Source organism: Pseudochaenichthys georgianus, chromosome 21 (genome assembly GCF_902827115.2).
Source record: "Pseudochaenichthys georgianus chromosome 21, fPseGeo1.2, whole genome shotgun sequence".
Classification (NCBI taxonomy): Eukaryota; Metazoa; Chordata; class Actinopteri; order Perciformes; family Channichthyidae; genus Pseudochaenichthys; species Pseudochaenichthys georgianus.
In genome coordinates this window covers 33810835-33833891 of record NC_047523.1, presented here as the reverse complement: position 1 = coordinate 33833891, position 23057 = coordinate 33810835, and the positions used below count along the sequence as shown (strand labels likewise).

At 41.1% G+C, this 23057-nt stretch overlaps 3 protein-coding genes across 5 annotated transcripts in view; 1 reads left to right on the top strand and 2 right to left on the bottom strand.

Annotated features, from left to right (window-relative positions):
- The window catches only part of fer1l6 (fer-1 like family member 6), a 51330-nt gene extending 50984 nt beyond the window's left edge, over positions 1–346 (top strand). The window contains exon 46 of the mRNA XM_034109590.2: positions 20–346. Coding sequence (XP_033965481.1) covers positions 20–200 — 181 coding nt within the window. The 3' untranslated portion in view covers positions 201–346. The remainder of the gene's footprint in view (positions 1–19) is intronic.
- Positions 347–685: 339 nt separating this feature from the next.
- On the bottom strand, positions 686–8760 carry LOC117466228 (uncharacterized). 3 transcript variants are annotated; one of them, XM_034109370.2, is made up of 10 exons: positions 8502–8760; positions 6681–7167; positions 6445–6597; positions 5819–6018; positions 5096–5218; positions 4628–4700; positions 4182–4387; positions 3702–3788; positions 3162–3240; positions 686–2689 (listed from the first exon to the last, which is right to left on the bottom strand). In XM_034109370.2, exons 2-10 carry the CDS (start codon positions 7111–7113, stop codon positions 2448–2450), a joined length of 1596 nt encoding a protein of 531 aa, XP_033965261.1. In that variant the 5' UTR covers positions 7114–7167; positions 8502–8760; the 3' UTR covers positions 686–2447. The 3 variants fall into 3 exon arrangements, with proteins under 3 accessions (XP_033965261.1, XP_071063110.1, XP_071063111.1); XM_071207009.1 differs by having other exon boundaries at positions 3702–3793; positions 4184–4387; XM_071207010.1 differs by having other exon boundaries at positions 3702–3793; positions 4184–4387; positions 6681–7141.
- A 611-nt stretch (positions 8761–9371) lies between these two features.
- On the bottom strand, positions 9372–22701 carry LOC117466382 (uncharacterized protein KIAA2012 homolog). The gene is made up of 20 exons (XM_034109589.1): positions 22591–22701; positions 22215–22346; positions 21406–21546; positions 20764–20986; positions 20398–20525; positions 20114–20282; positions 17694–17858; positions 17174–17281; positions 16737–16811; positions 14671–14738; positions 14398–14478; positions 14175–14335; positions 13752–13874; positions 13448–13637; positions 13078–13219; positions 12376–12734; positions 10876–11081; positions 10606–10778; positions 9837–10056; positions 9372–9681 (listed from the first exon to the last, which is right to left on the bottom strand). The coding sequence occupies exons 1-20, from the start codon at positions 22699–22701 to the stop codon at positions 9534–9536; spliced, it is 3123 nt and encodes a 1040-aa protein (XP_033965480.1). The 3' UTR covers positions 9372–9533.
- Positions 22702–23057: the final 356 nt, after the last annotated feature.

Sequence of the window (23057 nt, the reverse complement as noted above, 5' to 3'; positions counted from 1 at the left end):
CTCCTCTCCCTGCCCCCAGTCGTCCTGACACCTCCTTCTCGTGGTTCGTCAATCCTTTCAAGTGTTTCTTCCACTTGGTGTGGCGGAGCTACAAGAAGTACATCATCATCGCCTTGGTGCTGCTCATCGTCATGCTGTTCCTCGCCCTGCTGTTCTACACACTGCCATCAGCCATTTCTCAGAGGATAGTCAATGGATAACACACGCTAACATTTTATTTTAAAATAATGGATGACTTCTAGACGATGCAACTCCGCCTTCCTCTCATGACAGCCCAAGAAAAACTTGGGCAGCTTCTACAAAGTCTTATGTACCAAGTTTTAAAGGGACAAACCTGGTTAAGTGCCCATCTTTAAACACATATATAATAAAAATAAGGATATACATGGTCAGTCCCTTTTGTTTTGGATTTGTCTTGACTTCAGTAGGAACAATTAGTCTTTGGGCTAAGGCTATGGAGATATATCTTTTAAGATTCGACAGACGAACTAGATATCTTTAAAGGGAAATTGTAAAACAAAAACATGGAATATTGAGTTTTTGAAGTCTCAATACATTGCTAACACGACGTATGTTAGGGTTAATAATCCCTGGCCTTCATCGTCTTCCTAGGGTTTAATGGTTATCAACTCAATTTCAATCAAGAGAGACGGGTTTGATAAGAATACATATTTATTGCCAGGAATACACAAATGAATGTAACAGAGTTTTGGCCATTAGGCCCCGTTGTGCAGGAGTATCATTCGGGAGAACCGATCCGATGAAACCCCCCGGGGTCTAGACACTGGTGGTGGTGAATGGATAGTTGGGTCCGGTCTGAAGGGGAGGGGCTTAGCTTGACCCTGGATTCAGAGGGACAGGAGGGGAAAAGGGGTGGAGGAGGGTTGCATCGAGTTACCTGAAATGACAGCTGACAGAGGGGGGGGGGGCAGATTTAAAAGGTTTAGCAGAGCGCTATGATAGGCTTGTGAGAATAGAGCGAAGTGATTGGTTAAGCTGGGGAGTGACGCCCCGATCACTTATTGAGAGGAGAGAGTAGTAACATGGAAATAGTAAATGAATGAGAAAAGAAGGTCTTCCTGATTGAACTTGCGCTGACCTGAAGCACTTTCACACACAATGAGAATCATGGCTTTTATCTTACATCTTTTACAATGTAGTCGACGTACAAAAGTGCTTTCCAACCAATATGAAGAGGGGGGTGATTACCCAAAAAGCTCTCTCAACGTATCTTAGTGATGTGCAAAGATAAAAACCTGTACTCCAAACTTATCTACATGTGTTATATTAAGGAGGAGTGTGGCTTTGTCAAAATAAGAGTTCAACACAGAGCTTCTTTTAGCTGCCTTTAATGTTACTGAACACAGGCTTCTCATTTTGATCTGGTGATTGCCAATCTTCAGTTTATTTTAGACAAACTACAAAATATTGTATTCTTATTAGCAGCCTCAAGTCTTTGCAATACTTTTCCGGCTATTTCTTTGTGTATTACACACTTCAACTCCAAAACAAAGTGCAAAAAGTACAGTTACCATCACACTGGAAACCCCTTTCTTGTCTTGACCAGCGGTTACCAACCTGTGGGCCGCGGCCCCCTAGTGGTCCGCGAAGGCATTGCAAGTGGGCCGCCAAATATTTTTTTTTAACCTCTTTTCTTTTTCCTTCTTGATCCTCTTTAGCAACGGTCATTACAGTCCTTCACAGCAGTCTGAACTACTGGATTAACAACGTGTCACATGTTCTGAATCGACCAATCAGAACTTCAATTAAATTCAAAACCTTTATTTATCCAGGTAAAATCTCATTGAGATCGATGATCTCTTTTTCAAGGGAGACCTGCAGAGAGAGAACCTCATTTAACCTCCGTATTGTTTATGGTTGAATGTTGGCCGCAAACATTTTTTTAGATTCTTAAGTGGGCCCTGAGTTGAAAAAGGTTGGGAACCGCTGGTCTAGACATTTAAAAGACAGTAACATGCATTTAAATAAACAAAATCATATATTATTCATGTTGCATTATACATGTATCCAACAAACCTTTAATTTTAAAATAAATAAGCACTAAGCATGTACAGGAAAGCTCAAGATGAGGTTTTTACATATATACACATTTGAAATCATTTCCTGTGTATGGGATATTTTTTACATACGGTTTTAAAATGTGTTTTAAAATCAAACAGGGATAAGCTTGTACACAAGACTGGTTGTTATGTTGAACTGATTTAAAAGGTAATCCATATAAGATGCTCTTGTTTTTTTCTGCACATATGGGTATAAGGTAGTTGTCCGTCTGACCTGATGAAGATACACTGTCAATTGAAACATTGTCATCTAATAAAGGAGTTATTGAAGTTTTAGCGTGCAGGCTTCTGTTAAGAGTCTGGTTGACCTTTCCTGAACACCAAACATGACATATTTTACAAATACATTCGTAAAAACCTCTGATCTCACTGCAAGATATCCGTGTCTGTCAGAGAGATGCTCTGCTGCAGTAAGCTGACCTGGGGGTAGGAAGAGGATGAAAATGTCACAGTGTGTTGATGCGGGGCCATGTTGGCGCCTCTGAGGAGGGGAGAGGAGGAGCAGGAGGAGGGGGTGAAGGGGATGCTGTTTGCCGCATGCAGCTTCGACATGTTGAGGAAGTTGTTGGACTGAAGCATCTGTCTCTGCTGACTGCTGGAGGTGGCAGCTAAAAAATAAAGATGGCAATTTATTAGTTTAAAAATTGCAGACGTGTTTTCTGGCCTTCACTTCAAAAACAATATGAACTAATCCTGTTTGAATTGGGCTGAAAGCTGGGCGTGTGGTAATGCTGCTTACTTTCTCATTAACCACTCTTTAACACAACTTTAGATGTATATATATGTATTCATGTTTATAATTATATTCACTTATATATTTGAACTAATTTATTTCATGTTTGAACTGTTATTATTGTTGTTATTTTTAAGTATACATAATTCTATTTGTTTCACTCTTATTGTCGATGTTATTCTTATACCTGAATTTCCCTAAGCACTCCCTTGGGAGAAATACAGGTAAATGTACTCTGGATGACGCGAAAATGTTATAAACAAACTTTGCGCAAGACTTTGAAAGCAGGAACTCAAAACTGTTACTGAGGGATGACACTGGCATTTGACCACTGGGGCGCATCTTACCGCAGGTCAGTCTGAGCTGCTGATGCTGGCTGCTGATAGGGAAACCAGTTGGACAAAGACCTGCAGCGCCATCAGGAGCCTAAGAATGAGAAAGACCAAAACGACAGGCTTCGTCTTATTGGGAAGGAAGGGTATTGTATGTAAATGATACTTGTGGGTAGTAGTGGGGTCTGTCGATAGCAGACTTCTTAATTATTCAAAACTAAACCGTGTAGCAGATACCGTGCAGTTAATTCATGTATTGACCTTTAAGTCTCAAGCAGGATCTGCTGCTCAAGTGTTAGTATCACTTCCTAGCTTGAGTGTGGTCGCTTACAGCACTGAAGATAAGTGGTGCGATTTCATTGGCTTCTCTAACACAGAGAAAATGACTAAAAGTATCCCTGAACGCCTCATTTAAAAACAGAAACAAATCATTTCCATGCACCTGAAAGACAAGTTTGACAAATGTCTCCTAGAGATAATTAAGTAGAACACTTGAGTCAGAGACTTTGTTTTACATCATGCACTCCTTTCTGTGACAAAGCAGTCATTACTGACCGGAGCCTGGTTAACACAGGCCTGGAGTTTCCTTTTCGCTCTCCATCTGGCCACTCTCAGTCTGGTCTTCTCTCTGCGCTCGCGTACCTTCAACAGAACAAAATATATTTTCCATTCAATATGGAGAAATGTAAGAAGACACGTTGATAGAAAATGGCCCTTTATACTCCACCATCTTTAAAAGTGTGTATATGTCACAAAGATGTAGCCTGTTTATCTCAGCTTGTCTTATTAAGCATTATCGTCCACTGAAACCTGAACTCTTGTTGAATTTCCAGTCTTGCTGAAACATGATACAGCCTTTGGTTCACCGTGTACAAAACAAACCTTTACATATATTTGTAAATAGGACGTTCAATAACCTAAAAGCATGGAAGACTATTGGTATGATGACATCTGACTGTACCCAATCGAGGCAGGAGATACCAAGCTGTTCAGCAGTCTGCGTGCGTCGGTAAGGACGGGGTCAGGTCAACTAACCAGGTCTGCAAGCATCGGCTGAGGCAGCGTCTTCTCCAGCTCTCTGCGCTTGTTGATGCTTCGCTTGCGGAGCTCGTTCCTGCGCAGCTTGAAATCTTCGTAAAGACTGAGGTCTTTCGTCCATGGCCGCACCGCCTGGCGATGTGGGAGACCTGATGGTGAATAACCCATGGACTGCAGGGAGCTCAAAGGCTGAGGCATCAGATCTGAGAGCAAACACACAGAGAGAGGTTTGCAGTGATTTTTAACTGAGATGCAGATCAATACATCATGTAGCTGATTTATAGATCAATGGCATCTTGTTTTTATACATGTGATCAATACTGCTTTGTTTGGCCAGGGGGAGTCAAGTAGGGAAACATCATCAAGAGCATTTTTATTTATTTTTTAAACGAGCCAAGCCGTGTCAGAAGCATCTGCTCACTCTCATACGCAGATGTACTCACCGGTGCATGGTCCTGCTGAGCTGTAGGCTGCAGAGTTATTTCTCTGACTTTCTGGAAGTCCTGACCTTTGAGTCTGGAGGAAGTGAAAAAAACAATTTCTTTCAAGAGACCCTTTTAAATAGCCTGTGATATTCAGTGCATTATCAACATGTGTACAATTAGGGATCTTAATTATTTAACTTTGATACTCTATTTCTAAAGAAAAACCGTGCAAGGGCTGCAAAGCACTCTGGTCCATTGTCTACACCTACTGGGGGGGGGGACATGACAATGATGCGACTTCATCACTGTGAGATCTGTGCTTGATTGACAGTTGAAACTATCAGAGGCAGTTATTATTGAGAGTTATTATTTGTAAAAGGTTCTTAAAAAAATATATATCTTCTTAAAATGTTGGGGAAAACACTCGCACAAGAACTCAGGTGCTGAGCTTGTTTTGTCAGATTGAATATTCAGCTCGAGCCTCACCTCTGACCCTGGAAGAGGACCCTGCTGCAGCTGGCAGTCCAGCAGAAGGTCGGCCATCACATCCTGCTCTTCCTCTGGCTCCTCCTTTATGCAGATCTCCTCCTCCTCCTCCTCCTGCTTCACCTGCATGACACCAAGAAACAACAAGGACTTTAGGACTACGATAAGAACACAGTGTAATACCGCCAGTCGTTTTTTCTGCCACACTTAATGTCGCAATTATCTCCATCTCCTTTGGACTGATTTACTTATTTTGCTTTATACTAAATTACTTTTCTTATAAATGATATGATATACTCCTACTAGTATTACACCTCTTATCTAGTAACTGTTGTATCAGCAGTGTGTCCAACAACACCCCTAAGTTGCTATTATAAGCTATTATAGTCAATAAGACTTTTGTATTTCTCTATTTATCCGTTTAGATTTCAGTTGTTATGCTGCTGCAACAACCAAAGTGTCCCAATCAATAAAGGTTTGTCTAGTAAGTTGTAAAGAAACATTACAAAACAATGACACATCATGGTTAATCAATTAATTCATGTTTTGTTGATATATTATTAGTAATGTTTTTGTAATTGTTCCGGTTTAACTTTATGGAGAGCTAATCCTTGCTCCTTCTGTAAAAGGTCAGGGCATGATGCGGGTTGGCCACTTCAGCACGGGGTGTATTTATGACAAACAGTACTGCGTATGCCAATAGGATGAAGTCTGTGTGGTTACTTGAGAAGCAGAGGAGTGCAGAGTGGAGTCATCGGCCTGGGTGGAAACATGAGGGGGCGGTGAGCCAGCGGCTGACTGCTGCTCCAGAGCCTGGACAGGAGGAGGCACCAGGTGAGCGTCCCCTCCCTCTGAGTGTGGCTGCAGAGTGACGGTCCACTTGTAGTCGTTCTCCTGGTCCTGGCTGTGAGCTACGTGTCGCTCTACAGGAAAGAACACAAACACAGTATTTTGTTCAGAGATACACAGCAACAACAATGATATGTTATCAGTCCATATGCAGCCGATTCTGATTCTCACTCGACACCAAGTCAAATTCCTCGTACGTGTGAACCTACCTGGTAATAAACCCGTTTCTGATTCTGATTCCTTTTGGTTTCCTATTCTCCATTCACTGTGTATTCTGACTAATACTCCATTTTCCCAAATCCAGTGTTTAACTTTTAAAAGATACAATAATAAAAGTATATAGGATAATACCTACTTTTTACATCAAAGGATATCATTTATATTTTTCCAAATTAAGTTTGAAGGGAACAACATGTAGAAAAGAAGGCAACAGTATCTCACACACACACACACACACACACACACACACACACACACACACACACACACACGCTCTGTACCTGTGCTGCTGTCCTGACTAGATTCTGTTGGCGTGTTCAAACAGAGTGAGACTGGCGGCAGCAGCTCAGACGTGTCAGAGCTCAGATCTCCCACATCTGAATGACAAAGCGCTCCGATTGCACGCCTGCTTGTGCCGTGTGGGGAGCTGCATTCTGGAAGCACACACACAGAAGGGAGTAAGACCCATTGCAGTGGAGGGGGTCAAATATGTGTCAGTCATCTCCATGGCCATTACCTTGATTGCTTGTGGACAGTGGTCCCTCGGGGTTCGTTATTGAGCATGATGGAGAGATCTCAGTGCAGGAAACACCCGCACCACCTCTCTGTGCTTGAAGGTACATGGACGGGTGAATGTGGCCCAGAGTGGAGGCAGAAACTCGTTGCTCCAGCTCCTCCTCCACTCCTTGCCTGTAGTATTTCAGCTTTAGCTCGGTATACCGCAGCTTGGCTCGGATGTTTTCATTCTCTTTCTCTTTTTGGGCCTTTTCCCTTTGCAATGACGCGACGTCCCTCTGCATCAGCACCACATGGCCTTTCAGCTCCTCAAATTTGACTCCCACCACTTTTAGCATCTCAGCCAACACCGTCTCCACCGCTCCGTTCACTGCTCGCTCAACCACGGCACGCATCTGGCCTCGAATCAGCGACACGGCAATGCTGACGTCCATTTCGAAAAGACCTCTGACCAAAGAGTGGCTGGAGAATGTTCATCAAAATGTTACCTGCATCCACAAATGCATTGCAATTAAAAGTGTGATTATTGAACTTGTTGTCTAATCTACAACAATGTCACCTAATCCAACAGTCTAGATAGCAAGAGAATACAAAGATGGCATACAGAGAAATAAACAAAAAATGTAGTCCCAAGTTTTTGTTAAAGATGCATTATTGTCGTGCAGGAATGCCAAATAACATTATATAGAGTAGACAGCTCTGCAGTGACAGGCATTTGAATATGTGCATGTTCCTTCCTGCTGAACGGAGCTAGCTAGGAACACAAACAACTAATCTGCCAATTATGACATGTCAGACAGACAGCAAAACGCTACGATCAAACTACATGAAATTACTAGGTCATTTTGGCTTTTTTTTTATTGTGAATTACTTATTTGCATGAAACTCAGCTTTTGCATTATACTTCTTCTTTTTTTAGCCAAGTACATTTACAAGTACTGTAGTTAAGTTCAATTTTTAGGGAACTGTACTTTACTTGAGTATTTATATGATGTGTTACTTTGTACTTACCATATACCCCACTTCAAATCAAATCAAGTTTTATTTATATAGCACATTTTTAAACGACTTTTGGTCGAACCAAAGAGCCGTACATATAATAAAAATACCCTACAGTAAAGACACTTTATAGCAAATACAACAGCACAGTTTGTGCAGAATATCAGTATGAGAAAACCTTAGACCCTCACATCGTACAAGGAAAAACTTCCGGAGAAAAACCCACAGTTTAAAGGGGACATTCAAAGGTCAATAGTGTACTTTAATCAACACTTAAATGAGGCTTTATGTACACCTGGAGTAAATCCACAAGCTACCCTGCAGCAAACAAAGTAATTAAAACTAGCTGCACCTTTACCAGCTGTGATAAACACATTATTGCATCAATAACTATATATATATATATATCAAAACATATCATATATATTATTCTGAAATGGGCCAATGAGTAGTACTCATTTACTTTTGTTAGTTCAGGTATATTCTGATGTAATAGTAGTACTTTTCTACTTTTACTTGAGTAACATTTGGATTGCATGATTTGGACTGTAAAAGAGTATTCCTACACTCTGGTACTTCTACTTGTACTTAAGTACAAGATCTGAGTACTTCTTCCACCTCTGTTTATATGAATGCAGGTCTTTAAAGCGGTGATAAACTACGTCACATAACCATCTTGGACCTCCGATTTGTGAAGTTGCTATGGATACATTAGTAACCTTTATAGTAATCTCCCATATTAGAAACTCTAGTTGAAAATTATCAGATTATGTAGACTGTTGTATATACACATTAGGATGAAAGATAAAAGCATTGTACTTACCTTTTATTGTTGTTGGTGATAAACAGCTTAGCCTGTTAGCTGATCGCTAACTGGCTAAAAAAAAGCCTTTAACAGATCGTTGGCTTCTCACAGTCTTTGTAACAGTAGCTGTCGATTCAAAAACATTGATCACTTTTATGTTTTCATTGCATTGACTCCAGTTTTATTATCAAAAGACTGTTTCTCTGAACGAAAATGTGAAAATACTTCTCAACAGCTGTGTTGTTTACCCATAACAACGGCTAAGTGTTTCCGGGTGAATCTTCTTCGTTGGTGTTAATGTCAGGGTGGTTGGCGTAACTTAAGATTCATACCGCCACCTACGGTAAAGAGTATGTAGTTGTAATAATAATAATAATAATAATACTTTATTTACATAGTTACTTTCATGCAAGGTTCAGCCCAAAGTGCTTTACAGAGCAAGACACGATACATAAAATAACAACGAATAAAAATAGAGATTGAGGAATATGATTGAAAACAAGTTATGAAAAACAACAGAAAGAGTTGATCACAAAACCATAAAACGGTGATACCACTCAGATTGACCCAAATTAAAAGCCACATTTAAAATATGATAAATGAAGGTAAGAGAAAAACAAAATAAAATAAAATGTCTATATTCTACAAACCCTTGTGTTGCTCTGTGTTTATAAGCTTTCATAGAAAACAATCAGGGCTTTTATTCCTGTACTGAGATTCAGTTTTATCCTTGACTGTTTTTATTCTAAATCTGTCAAAAGTGTGACCTGGTCTTGAATTGTAAATTATCAGACATGCATACAACAAGGACAGCCGCAATATTTAAAATCCTTTTATTTTATAGAAACATATAAAATATCAAAAGAGGAAATCAGGTATTGTCTTTGACAAATGGGCAATGGTATTTTCTTTAAAGCATCATTGACTTGTTGATTCGGAGATGCCCGACACCCATCTGTTGATGTCCTCTATTAACTTGAATTCTCATAATCATTTAACCATTTAAGGAGTGATCTCAAAAGAGGTTACAATCAGTCAGGGGTTATGGTCTCAGCTGTAGTTGGATTTACACCCAGTAACTGTAACAAAGTAAGAGTAGATCCACGGTCTAGATATACCCTGCGTTTTCTCCAGACCTCCAGCCTCCAACAACAGACGCCTTTGAACGGCCAACTGCTGCTGCAACAGCGCCATCTCTCTGCAGGAAGACAGAACGAGAAAGACACAGAGCTGGACAATCATTTCATGTCATGATACGAGAACAGAATACAACATGTTATGGGTTTGAAGCATCTGAATGTGTATGGATTTATAATATAAAATAAAGGCTGATGAGACAGAAACGTAGTGTACCTTGCAAGTTGCTCTGCCTGCAGCCTTGCTTCCACTGCGGCCTGTAAGGTGGCCTCCTCCTCTCTCCTTTTACGCTGCTCGTCTTCGTTTCTCCTGCTCTCCTCCTCCTGCTCCTTCCTGCAGAGGTACTCTATCCTCTCACTCTCTTCCATCTCCAGAAGCTTCTTCCTCTCCTCTTCCTGCTGCCTCTCCTCCTCCAGGCGCAGACACTCGAGCTCATCTGGAGAGGATCAAATATAGTTTCCAGGAAATTAGATTGCTACCAGTCGTGTATTTCATATGTGGCAATTCAAAGTTCAATTAGCCCTTCACCATCCGCTAAGATGCCGACCTGATGCTGCAGGAACCTTTTAACAGCTGCAGCAACCTTGTTGGTGGAAATGTCTTTTTGAGAAATACATTTTCTTTGAAAGTAGACCAAGTTGAAAGTAGACAATTTGAATTATAATTTACATTTAAGTATTTTGTGAGGCCTTCTAAAATGTTTTTTAATATAACTACGGTTCTAGCTGAAGAGTTTGTAAATTAACATGAACCGAAGCTGTTGCCTGGCAATTAATGTAACATTAATGTAGCCTTTGTTTCTGCTAAAAGAGGTGTCGACCAGCTGGGGCAACAAGAAATCGGCGAAATCGAGTGTTAACATTATAGGGTTTCATTAGAGGAGATCACGTGAAGCACTTTTGGTCATTTTTGATTTTGCATTTCATGATAATTGATTTGTTTGCTTGTTCTTACTTCCGTCTCATTGCTTTTCTCCTCCTCTCACCTTTGCTCCTCTGTTCCTCCTCCTCTCTCATCCTCTGAAGTCGCTCCATCTGCCGCCTCCTCTCCTCCTGCCTCCTCTTCTCTCTTTCTCGTTGTGCTTGTTCCCCTTTCACTCGCTCCTGCTCCTCTTCCTCGTACTTCCTCCTCTCTTCCTCCTCTGCCAGCTTCCTCAGTCTGGAGATGGACATTGACTATTCATTAATTGGCCGTTCTGTCGGTTTCAATGTTCATATGGACACTTTAATATTGTTTGAAGAAAAATAGTATGGACCTGAGCTCTTCAGCCCTCTTCCTCCTGTCTTTTTCCAGCTCACTCTTCACCCTCTCCTCTGTCTCCTCCCTCTTCTGCTGTTTTAACTCCTCTTCCTCCCGCTCCCTCCTTTTCCTCTCCACATCCTGCCTCCGTCTCTCCGCTCGCTTGGCAAGACGCACAGCTGCTACCTCTTCCTCCTCCAGGCCATTTCTAGGCCTGGAGGACTAACACATGCACACACACACACACACACACACACGTCGTTTTTGTGTGTAATTATTACAGCAGTACCTAATATCATGTGGTCGTTTTCTGATAAACTGTCATTCAGGTGGCATTTGAAAGATTAACAACATGTCAGTGAAACACATGAAAAAGGACTCTTTATTCTACGTATGTGAAACAAAAACAACCGCAATACAATGGTGTGTGGGTCATTCTACAGAAAAGGTGGAAGTACTGTCACTTACTTTTGCAGACACCAAAATACATGACGTTGACCTAATACTCAAATTCATTATATATGTTGAATAAATAGAGATCGTCTTTGCAATGGTACTAAATAAAAAAAAAATGTAGGCTATACATAAATTGCAATTTATTTAAAATGCCAAGTTCAAGGAACTGCCTTGTCACTTTGATCATACATGGAAGTGGAGCCTATAGTTTTCATTTAAAATGTTTTTTTTTCAATAAATAAATCTCATTCATATTTACATAACATTACATACATTAAATATAGGCTAACACTGAAATGGTAAAAAAACCGCAAATTATTATTAATAATGTCCAATAATGTCAGTCACCCAAAATGACGTCATTGGTGTTACTGCTACACAACACGCTTTTATTTTTGAAATAATGTACTGACTCTGAAATGCCTCCTGTAACAAGAGATCATTTGAGGCAGTGCAGTGGACATAGACATAAGGAAAGTCAGATACTTCTTACTTTGTTTGTTAAAGGTGTCATTTTATCTTCAAATTTTACGTGCGTCTTTCAAGTCTGTCATTAGTGTTACTCATTTCATAGCCCTGGGGTGAACATTAGAAGGGGAAAATGTATTGTACTGAAGAGTTAAACGATTTTGATATTGACTGAAGCCATATTTGGTCTGACAGATGGCAGCCATTTTGTTAAAATGGTAGTGTTTTCTCCAAATTGTCACTGGTGGTGTTACCGTCACTGGTGTTACTCTTCTTCCTGGTAACACGTAACACCAGTGACGTTCCTATATAAATAAGCTTTGTATAATGTATACAAATAATAAAAAATACTTTAAGCCCTACTTGTTGTGGATTCATCAAGTTAAGAGTTAGTTATTACTATTTAACAGGTTTTAGATGTGTTTAGAAGGAATACATTTCAGCAGATTTGTATCACCCAGATTCCACCTTTCCTGTAGAATGACTCATATAGTTATTATTTATTATGCTACCTGCATGTTTCTGAGTTGTATGATGATTTATTGCATCTGTTGTGCTTTGGATTAAATGAAGTGTTATGTAATGTACCAACCTCTTGCTTTATCGGGTTCAGCATCAACTCTTCCTCTATCATGACGGTTGAACATGAAGACAAGCAGCCACGTGATGGAGCGAGACCCGTAGCGCTGGCATGCTCCACACCCTCACAGAAAGAGGCAGAAGACCTCTTCAGGCTCTTCGGGCTGAGCGGGGATGCAGCGGACCCGAGCGGGCTCTCTGATTGGCTGTGTTTGTCAGCGTTGATGTTAACATGCTCTTTTTCTTCCTCGAAATGGGTTTTGTTATTGTGTCTTTGTGTTGCAGACGGCCTCTCGGTCGATTTTAGGTGAGAAGCCTTTTTAATGTTCTGGTTTATTTCCTCCTCTTTCTTCATGGGCTCCTCATTGATTTCTTCAGAGAAAACAATTAAAGGAATGTCAATTAAAAGAGATGCCACTTATCTAAATAACGCTGGGTGTCTTCAGTCTTACCACTTCTACAGAGACAACTACAGTCATTTCATCTCACAAATGTTTTCTAGATGACGTCTTTTTCCCTAAGAACATTAAAATCAGGGTTTATGCTATTTCTCTGCTCCAAAACAAAATGCATTTCTGCAATACATGTTGCAGATGTTTTGATGATGTGATAACAATTCTTTATGTCATCATTACCTCTCTTCACTTTCATGATTCACTTTGGTAGCATTTCATAACAAGAGTCGTCTCATTCCTGAATTTCTGCAGTGTCTTACCAGCCAACTCTTTGTCTTTCAGCCTCCCTCTCCTCTTCCTCCTTACTGCAGACTCGTCCTTTTGTCTCGCCACTTCTCCTCGCTCTTTTTTCTTCTCATTCGTCTTCTCTTCTCCTCTCCCTCCTCCTTTGTCTGGCATCCTCTGAGGACAAATTATATCTCGTTTCATTTGTATGTGTTCGCTGTCTATTTAACACATACTATAGAAAGCTTTGAGGCACATCTTTGTTTCAGTGACTGAGAGAATGTTCTTAAAAACCCATCTTTCTCTGCAGGATTGATATGCTCTCCTCAGACTGATGGAAGCAGCAGCCACAGCATTGCAGAGTACATTGCAGGTTACTAACCAGTCAATTACTGTAGTACTCACTACAGGCGGTAGAGCAGAATGGTGCTGAGTGTCTGCCTCTTCTCTGTTAGTCCTCTCCTCCTCTGTCCGCCTCCTTATTGATTCAGCATCACTTTTCGTCTTTTGCCTCTCCCACCCTCCTTCCGTCCTCGCCCTCGATGTCTTCTGTCCATCTGATGCTTCACTCTTCCCTCGTTTCATCCCCCTTTTCCTTAATGAAATGGTGACCGTCGGTCTGTGTGCGTTCGTACAGCTTGTTACTCATTGCTACAGTAAGTGTCTGCTATGTTTTAAACAGGGTCATTTTTGAGATTTCCCAGTTCACCTTGTTGTTGCTGCAGCTTCCCCAGCGTCCTTCATCTTAGTATTCGTCCTCCTTTTGTCCCCAGTGAGCTCTGTTGTCGCTTCATTTGGGTTGATGTTCTGCTTGCTAGCTTCTCCATGCAAACTTCATTTGTTTCACATTTCCATTTTAGCAACAATTTCCAAGTGTCAGATGGTTATAAGCTTGCAGGTACCATCTCTTCACATGCATGGTTATTTAAAAGACATTAACTTTTTAGTATAATGATGAATCGCAACTTTTAAAAATGAAGATTGCAAAAGGAGAAAGACTGAGACTCAACACTCATCTTTATTGCTGACCATTGAAACTAATAATGAAACTAGAAATCTTGGTGTTCCAGATCCATGAATTAACTCTTTTGAGTAATCTGCTACTGAGGAGATCTGAATGTTATATACGTACCCTGGTTGATGTGATCCAAGGATGCTGCCCTGCTCGGTGTTGCCTGCTCTTGGCTCCTCCTTCCCCTCCTGCTCCTTCAGTGGAGGTAGGGTAATGTGGTTTTTAATCACTTTTGTCCATGCCACTGCCTCTGAAGTCTTTGTTTTTGTCTCCGTCACAGCCTCTGGACCAGCAAACAAGAAGTTTGGTTCAAGATAAATACACATTTTAAATAATAATAAACTGAAACAGCAGTTTTACCTGGGTCTTTCTGGCTGCTGGGTGAGCATGCATTGATCTCGGTCAATGTGTGAAATTCTACAAGCTGGTGGAAGAAGATAATACAAAATAAATAGTACGATATATTATGTAGATAAATGTCTATATACTGAATTCAAATCTTGGATTATTGTTTGTCTTTCTTTGTATAGTACCTACAGGAAAAATATCTGAATCATATAGGTGAGCATGCAATCCGAAATCGTATTAAACATTTGCATTGTAGTCATTCATTGACCTTGTGTATGGCTTGATGGTGCTGAATGTCACCATCAGGGACATCTGTGTTTGGCTCTAACTCTCCACCTGCAAAGGGTGAGATAGGGGACAAACACAGACAGGGTTGGATTCTGTCATGTTGAAGTTATGACAGCAAAACTACGCAAACACAAGCAGACGAGTTTGGCCGAGTGTGATGGAAACTTCCGAAGCAATGGAGACAGGACTCGGAGAGACACGAGGAGAGCAGGAACTTTGATGGCAACACTGATGGTTTATTTGGAGCTTCGGCCGGAGAATTCACAAGACATGTCGTGCGCCACGAGTTGATACAGCGGATGCCAAACGAATTCTGAAGAACTCTACCCACCACGACCCATGTATTTAGCTGGTTCTGAGAGAATAATTAACATGACAAGATACAGCACTATAACACCTCTATCAGCTGACGCCAACTGGCAGGGACAGGGAGACAAAACACTGAGAGCACAGCACCCAAGGTTGTGCTCATTGAGGGGAGGACAAACAGACAAACTGCGTCAAAGGTATGGGTCTAGGAAAATATTTCCCCAACACAGAGTACAGGTGTCTTGACAATGAAAATGGTACTGTAAAAGCATCTTTTGTCTCGAAGAAAGAAGACATTTATAGACGGTAAGAAACCTTAAGTGAAGGTGTTAGAAAATTGCAGTTACAGGTACAAGGTATAAGGAATTATTCAACTATAATGTTTATAAGACCCCAGCACGTGCACTCCGCTCTGCATCAACCAAACGGCTCGCTGCACCATCGCTGCGAAGGGGACCCAAGTTCCCATCAGCAAAAACACGTGGGTTTGCTATCCTGGCTCCAAGATGGTGGAATGAGCTCCCCATTGACATCAGGACAGCAGAAAGCTTACACACCTTCCGGCGCAGACTGAAAACTCATCTCTTTCGACTCCACTTCGAGCGATAGAACTATTAACAAAGCACTTATATACTAATAAAGGACTGGCTTACCTAAAGCCAGTTGAGTAGCACTTGAAATGTTTTAGCTCTATGAAACCTGATGTACTTATATGATTCTGTTTTCTTCAAGTTTGTATTTTGTTGGTCGAACGCACTTATTGTAAGTCGCTTTGGATAAAAGCGTCAGCTAAATGCAATGTAATGTAATGTAATGTTTATAAGACCAAGACATCCAAACCTGGAACAAAAAGGTTGCAAGCTATGTGTGCATTTGCTCAAGCCATCGCAAATCTATGTTATGATGTAGACTAGAAGCCAATCCCAGGACCTTAATGGCAAAAACCGTTCTAAAGTTACGAAAGCAAACCACGAAGACTCACACAGAGGTATGGGGGCTGTGGCTCAGAGGTTTTAGTGGGCAGAACGGCAAATCAGGGGGTTAACAGTTTAACACACTGTGGGTGTTTCTCAATGTCGAGGACGCTTGCTTGGTAGCACATGTCACTTGCTTCAGAAGCGAGGCAAGAATCCTTCCTAGCCTCGGAAAATGAAGAATTGTGGAGCAGGTGTGCGTCATATGAGGTGAGGCCCCGCCTTAAATGGAGCGCGATTTCTGCCAAAGATTTGGGGAAATGGGTCCGTGCGCAAAGCATTGTGGGGATTTTAAGACCGCGGAGTCTACACATGTGCAGCCTCGAAATTTCTCGCTACGAAGTACGCCGGGCTCGGTAGAATTCCAAGTATGCTGGACATTGGAACAGTCCTTCGGCGGCACTCGATGACATAGTATGCTTGAAATAGTGGCTCTGGAGCAGCTTTCCTCGACATTGAGAAACACCCCTCGTGTCCTTGTGCAAGATACTGACGCCCAAATTGCTCTCGTAGGCATGTCTACGGTTTTGAAGTGGATGTGAGTTGCTTTGGATAAAAGGGTCAGCTAAATACCATGTAATGAAATATACTGTCATGTATGGACAGGGTCTGTTTCATATAAGAACCAACATATGTAGCTTGTTCCAACCCCATGGTTACAACGCCAACACGTAAAGAAGTTTTCGCCTTAACAGCATCAAAGAGCATTGCCTACCGAACATGCTCCTCTAACTTAAAAATCACAGTGCATGTGTGTGTGCACCTGTATGTGTCTTTTCAGCCTGCAGCACAATGACCAAGGGTAACTTCTCTCCTTCTGCAGATAAAACCTGGAGAGCTGAGACAAAAATAATTGTTATTAATTAAATCAGACAACTCAGCATTTCGTTTTGAGTGTTGTGTCTAGGCACTGGCCTCCCTGCAAATATGTTTGACATATTGTGGAGTGATGATTCAATAACTGCCCCTCGAGCTCACAGATGCTTGGGTGGTGGTGGGGCAGAAAAGTAGGGCAGCAAAAGCATTAGCGAGGCAAAGTGAGAGATGGCAAATCTTGCAGCTTAAAAAGAGAGAAGAGGTTTAGGAGAATGTGCGGGGCTCAAGTTTGCTTTGCTATAATCTATGAATCTCTCCTCCAGATGTGCAGATTTCAGATATGAAGATAGAGTTTTCACATGAGGGCTTACTTACTACGTGTACCTTGCTCCTGAGTGTCATGGTCATGGTTGTCATTGTACAGCGAGAGTTGAATGATCTCCCCATCAGGACCCAAGATCAGGCAGCCAACAGGTTTGCCGTTCTGCAAATCTGACAATACATTTTAACTCTGAGATATACACCCTTTGACAGATGAATGGTAGCATAACTGTATCTTGGATTATTGTATGTATATGTCAAAAGGTATGAGGTAGGGTGACTAGTCTGTTAAGTTTAATAACCCTACATGCAATTAAAACAGTATATTCTTGGAGAGACCGGGTTCTTGTCCGTTTTCCAAATCATTCCATTGTAGGTAAACTTCCACATTTCAGCTTAGATGCAGAAAGTAATCTTAAATCACCCAAATTTCATGTAAGGATGAATATGGAAGTAAACAAAGGAGTTTCAGGCAGGGGGGGGGGACTCCCTCTTGAATCTTTTGCATGCATAAAACGTATAACACACTACAGGAAAGGGAAAACCCAAAAAAACATAGTAGGGCCCATAAAGCTCTCCATACCTCTCAGCTCTAGAGGCAGAATACCCCTAACCACGCCTCTGCTAGGATCCCTCGATGTACAGGGATTCTGGAGGTCAAGCTGTCGGTTCTGTAAGAAGGCCAAAGAGCTCTGCTTGCCTGGGCCTTTCCGTCCTGCAATACTACCTGCTACTGGAGGAGGAGGGTCTAAAAGGAGAACACACAATGTAAAAGAAGACACAAAGAACATTTTGAACATTTGCAGACAATAACAAATATTTTCCCATGTCCCCCTACCACAACCTGAGATGCTGGTTGTTCCAAGGCCTGGATATGTTTAATAGATACTAGATATATGGTCCAGATGAGAAAAAGAATGTGTCTTTGTTACCCTCCTTTTCAGGAAACAGCAGCGGGAGGAACCGAGGCTGCTGATGGAGTATTTTCACGGTGCGACTTTCTGCTATGGGAGGAAGGCAGTGTGCAGTGTGGTGTTCATCAGTCCTGGCGCCCTCCCATTTCGGCTGAAACATTACATTTAGATCGGTCTGCCATTTGGAATTATTGCTCTCATATCCTCTCATTTCATGGCAATGACAGAAATCAGGATTGCAGTCAATTAAAAATAAATATTGATTGCCCGGGGTTGGGAATATATCATAATAATAGTGTGTAGTTTTCTAGTAAAAAGTATTTTACTGTTTCATTTTACTGTTATTTTAATAAAATATAAAGATAGAATGTAGTGAAGTAATTCCAATAACAAAGAAATTATGTTTCAAGAAAGTAAGCAATTAACTGCCAATCAAAGTTCACTTGAATGAAAAATGAATTAATTTCTATTTTTGAGGCATTCGTCCATGTTTTGTTTTTACAAAGAAATATTGACGTAAATTGCAGCAGTTTGTCATTTTTGTCAAAAATGCATGTATATTTGTGTTGTGTTCGAGAACCAAATATTTGCAATTTTAAAGGTGGAGTAGGTAATTTTGGAGAAACCAGCTCGAGTGCGCTTGAATTTGAAAATACACAGCGGAACAAATCGGCCACTTCCTCACAGAGCCCCTCCTCCAACACACACGAACGCGCACATGACCAATGAGGGCACGAGGTAAGTTTGTGCACAGATGGAAGGCTGACAGGCAGGTAGGCCATCCAGCACTTAAGATATTCATTGCTATCGGGATGCTAAGAGCATTCCATGGAATATAACACAGTGTTAAGTGTATCTCAAGCCGGTTTCTCAAACTTACCTACCCCACCTTTAAAGCAAATTTGAAAAAATAAGGATTTTAATCCAATAAGAATGACGATGTCTGTGTTGAAAAAAGGGATTAAAATGGTTTGTAAGACATGCACTGTTTTCTCAGTTTCTCAATAAAATGTTATTTATAAGTGGGATGTGGGTGAGCACTGAGATACTGCTGTTATATTATAATGTGGATACATGTTTAGTATGCTTATGTTTAGTCCTAAAGCTGAGGACTCTGAACAGTCTTACCCTGGCTGTGTTCTCCAAGCAGGGTCGATGGCTAGCTGATTGTCCCACTGTCAGAGGAGGAAGCAGGCCTGTGTGGGGAAGTAAAAAGAGCCTCATCTACATCGATTGCAGAGGAGTTGTATCATGTAAAGGTTTGTTAAATGCTTCCTGACTAGAGAGCAGTCAGGAAATAAACATTTTTAGAAATTCAAAGTACAGTGTGAGGAGGTTGAAATATATTTCTTAATTCATTAGATGCCAAAATTAAATTAAACTTAGGCTTTGAATTAATATCTAGGTTTTTTTTTTTTTAAATGTTTCCCGATGTTACACAATTTCTTGCGTAAACCACGCCAAATCCTGGTCTTCTATCTACAGAAGAGGATTAGGGACACATTTGAAAATGTATTTGGGAAACAACCAAAAGTATTTTTGTGTGAAATCAAGAAAAAAACAAAAAACACTTCAGATCTAAAAACAAATATTCACATGTGGCCTTATCCTCTTTCATATCTATCCCATTAGATGAAGAGAAAGATGAGTATGTTTGTTGAACAGATGCAGATCATTAAGGTCTCTGCAAATCTTTACCACACACACACACACACACACACACACGCGCGCACACATACCATGTATACATCACTTCAGGGGACATTACATTGATTTACATGCATTTCTTGAAGACTTATCCTAACCTTAACCATAACCAACACATGCCTAACCCTTACCCTTAACCTTACCCTTACCCTAAACCTAACCAAGTCTTCACCCTAAAATTAATGATTCCCCTTATGGGGACCTCCAATTTGTCCCCATAAGGGCGGCAAGTCCTCACACGTGACTGTGTAAAGAGATTTAGGTCCCCACAAATATAGTAATGCTAGGCCACGCGCACACACACACACACACACACGCACGCACACACACACACACACACACACACACACACACACACACACACACACACACACACACACACCTATCCTGCCATGTCTGCTCCCCCTTATCGATCTTTCATAGTTGCCTTCATCATGAGTCTTGAGACTGTCTTGAATGGAGCCTGGATCATCTGCCATATCATGGACCCAGTTCATGTTTGAATGATGGCGCTCCCCTCCTGTACTGTGCTGTGAACAGCTGTGTGCTGTCTGCGGTGTGTGGAAAAGACATTTGGCCAATAGGTTAAACATAACATTACAACATTTCACACACATTCCCAAAGATAAAGGAGCATTGAAAAAGACTTCAGTCATTAGCATGCACCTGAGGGTCTTCTAGTTCTTCGGGGGTCATGGCTGAAACGTTAACCCAGGCCTGGGGTTGCACCTGTGAAGTCTTGTCTCTGCAGGGTATCTGGAGGAACAGATCCAACCGGACCGTTTTTTTGATACCTTGCCCCTCCTCTTTAACTGCGGAGAAGTTTCTGTTTGTTTTACAATTGATTTGGTAAAGTTGACTTTGTGCAGTGAAGCTCCTGTGTGGTTTTTGTTTTCAAGTCTTGCTTTGCCACTTATTGAAATGAAAAGACCAAGTGCATCAGTCATTTAATAATTTCCCTGGCTCATACCAACATGCTATAAAACCTATTTTCTAATTTGGATTTATCCACCTATATACGTTTGCATCAACCTATATGTCCATCCATCCCTCTTTTACCTTCAGGTTGGTTCCCCAGGAAGTCAGCTATTCCCTCCGCAGGAAGCCACTCAGGGTTAAACTGTCCAAGCAACTCTGGACTTGGCTGCACTTGTGTCGTGCAAAGAGGCGGAGGAATGGGATGATGAAGGTCTGGAGCAAGAGGGCGATGATGAAGAGGAGGAAGGAAAAGTGGACCGAGTCTGGAGGAGGTGTACTGGAGGGAAGAAAAACATTAGTGCTAGCTAGTGCTGTTAACAAGGTTAATGAGAATGCTAGTGAGGAACAAAACAATACATTAAAAACAATGAGCTAAAACAGGCTGTAAAGCTATGTAGAGCTGAAAAGTTGGGTGTATGACCAACCTCTTTCTTACTTTACAGTTTAAAGTACTTCAATGTTAATATAAATAATATTCATAAATGAATTTAGTTTACCTAAATATAATTGATGTGTCATTAGGTTATTATTTTTCTATTTATAATTCAAGTCTGAATTGTCTACAGACAAAATCTTGAACATTAGGCATACAGTACATTATACAACATGTATACATTTATGGGTATTACACCCACACATATACAGTATATATAGACATGATCAATGCACATATTCCTAGAGGAGTTTTCCTTATACCTGGGTGTTGCTGTAACTCAAAATGGCTGCAGTTAATTCCTTGAGGGTGCTCAACTGCGACTTGTCTTGTCGAGTGTATCGCGGTACAACTTTCTGCTTTCCATCTCTGGTCACTGCGCTGGTTTCGATGGTAACCAAGTCCTGTTGACAGAAGGTCATTACAAAAATAAACAAAAAAACAAACCCTTGGGCTTACACACACATTCACAACGCCCCACTCACTATATAGATACTTCAGTGTAATCAACTATTTAATGAGCACATAAGCAAAATAAAACAAATACTTGACACTGTACTTGATTGAGCCGTTAATTAGGAAAATTGTGGACCACCCATAAGGAATGCTGACGTACCTTTTCGTCAAAAACTTTATAAAAAAGTGAAGACATTGCACTTTGGAGGGACAAGTAATGAATCACTAATATTTGTAGAAGAGGTTTGTTTGGTTGATTTATATGACAACATTGCTGCTGATAACTGTGTTGGACGCTGGGTGATAGAAATCCCCAATGCATGCATTTTGGTATGGTTTGCAGTGATCATAGATCACAGTGCGTTGTGGGAGACAAAAAGCCCCCTTTAAAATACTCCACAAATTCTAATTACAGAGACTTGGTGGCAGAGATACATGCATCTTGAAAGTGAGGTGTATACAGGAAAAACACTGATTGTCCTTGTTCTATCTACAACCAATATCCCTTGTTACATTAGGGCCAAACTTAGTTACTTGCATAGACACACACACACACACACACACACACACACGCACACACACACACACACACACACACACACACACACACACATACCTGGGAATAGAGTTGAAGTTGGCCCCGACGGGTGCTGTAAGTCTTTGGAAGGGCTGACTCTTCATTCACAATCTGGCGGCCGCTGTTGGACAACCGCAGAAGGGAGTCCCGGGACTTCCAGATAAAGTAATCCTGTTGGTCGATTGATTCAAAATATCGAATATATGATGAATGGAATGATGGACTGATTGATTAATGAATGTCTGCTTGATTGAAAGCTTGCCATGAGAGAAGGAATAATGGAAATACATTTCATAACATAAATACTAAACCAGTAAAAAAACGAATTGGCCAACATACAACGTGGGTATATTATAATAATGTGTCCTCCAACATTGCAAGGCTACTATTAAAGCATGTGCAAGTGTGGGAGCACCTGTGGTGTGAAGCAGACGTCCAGCCGACCATCGTGCCTCCCTGTGTTTCCGTTGGACGAGACTAATCGCCCACACCCACGACTAAGCAGGGACAGAGATAAATCCTTCATCATGTCTTATCTTCCTGGAGGATGGAGGGGTCAAAGAGGACAGGAAATAATCCGGTTATTACATTACATGTAGACGCTTTTATCCAAAGCGACTTACATACTCAATCCTGTGGACAATCCCCACAGGAGCAATTTGGGGTGAGGAGTCTCTCAGGGACACGACGACATGCTGACTGCAGTGGGGTTTGAACCTGTGACCCCCTGACCCCAACACCAACATCAAAACACATACGCACAACCCACTGTTATCAATACATTCCAAGGTTAGAAATCTAAATCATTAGAATGATGGTTCTAGTACATCAGGTAAACGCACTTGATTTGGTCATATACACCTTTTCTTGTCTGTGTTGGTT

What these genes read in the sequence shown, in the direction of transcription:
- LOC117466228 (XM_071207009.1), bottom strand. Translation starts at nt 7,113, where the DNA reads ATGGACGTCAGCATTGCCGTGTCGCTGATTCGAGGCCAGATGCGTGCC. An exon ending in TCAGCCGATGCTTGCAGACC is followed by an intron (nt 3,794 to 4,183) that starts TGGTTAGTTGAC and finishes ATTTTGTTCTGT; the next exon opens with TGAAGGTACGCGAGCGCAGA. An exon ending in GCAGCTCAGACTGACCTGCG is followed by an intron (nt 2,690 to 3,161) that starts GTAAGATGCGCC and finishes TTTATTTTTTAG; the next exon opens with CTGCCACCTCCAGCAGTCAG.
- LOC117466382 (XM_034109589.1), bottom strand. Translation starts at nt 22,701, where the DNA reads ATGAAGGATTTATCTCTGTCCCTGCTTAGTCGTGGGTGTGGGCGATTA. An exon ending in AAGAACTAGAAGACCCTCAG is followed by an intron (nt 20,283 to 20,397) that starts GTGCATGCTAAT and finishes CACACACCGCAG; the next exon opens with ACAGCACACAGCTGTTCACA. An exon ending in CCATGACACTCAGGAGCAAG is followed by an intron (nt 16,812 to 17,173) that starts GTACACGTAGTA and finishes TTTTTGTCTCAG; the next exon opens with CTCTCCAGGTTTTATCTGCA.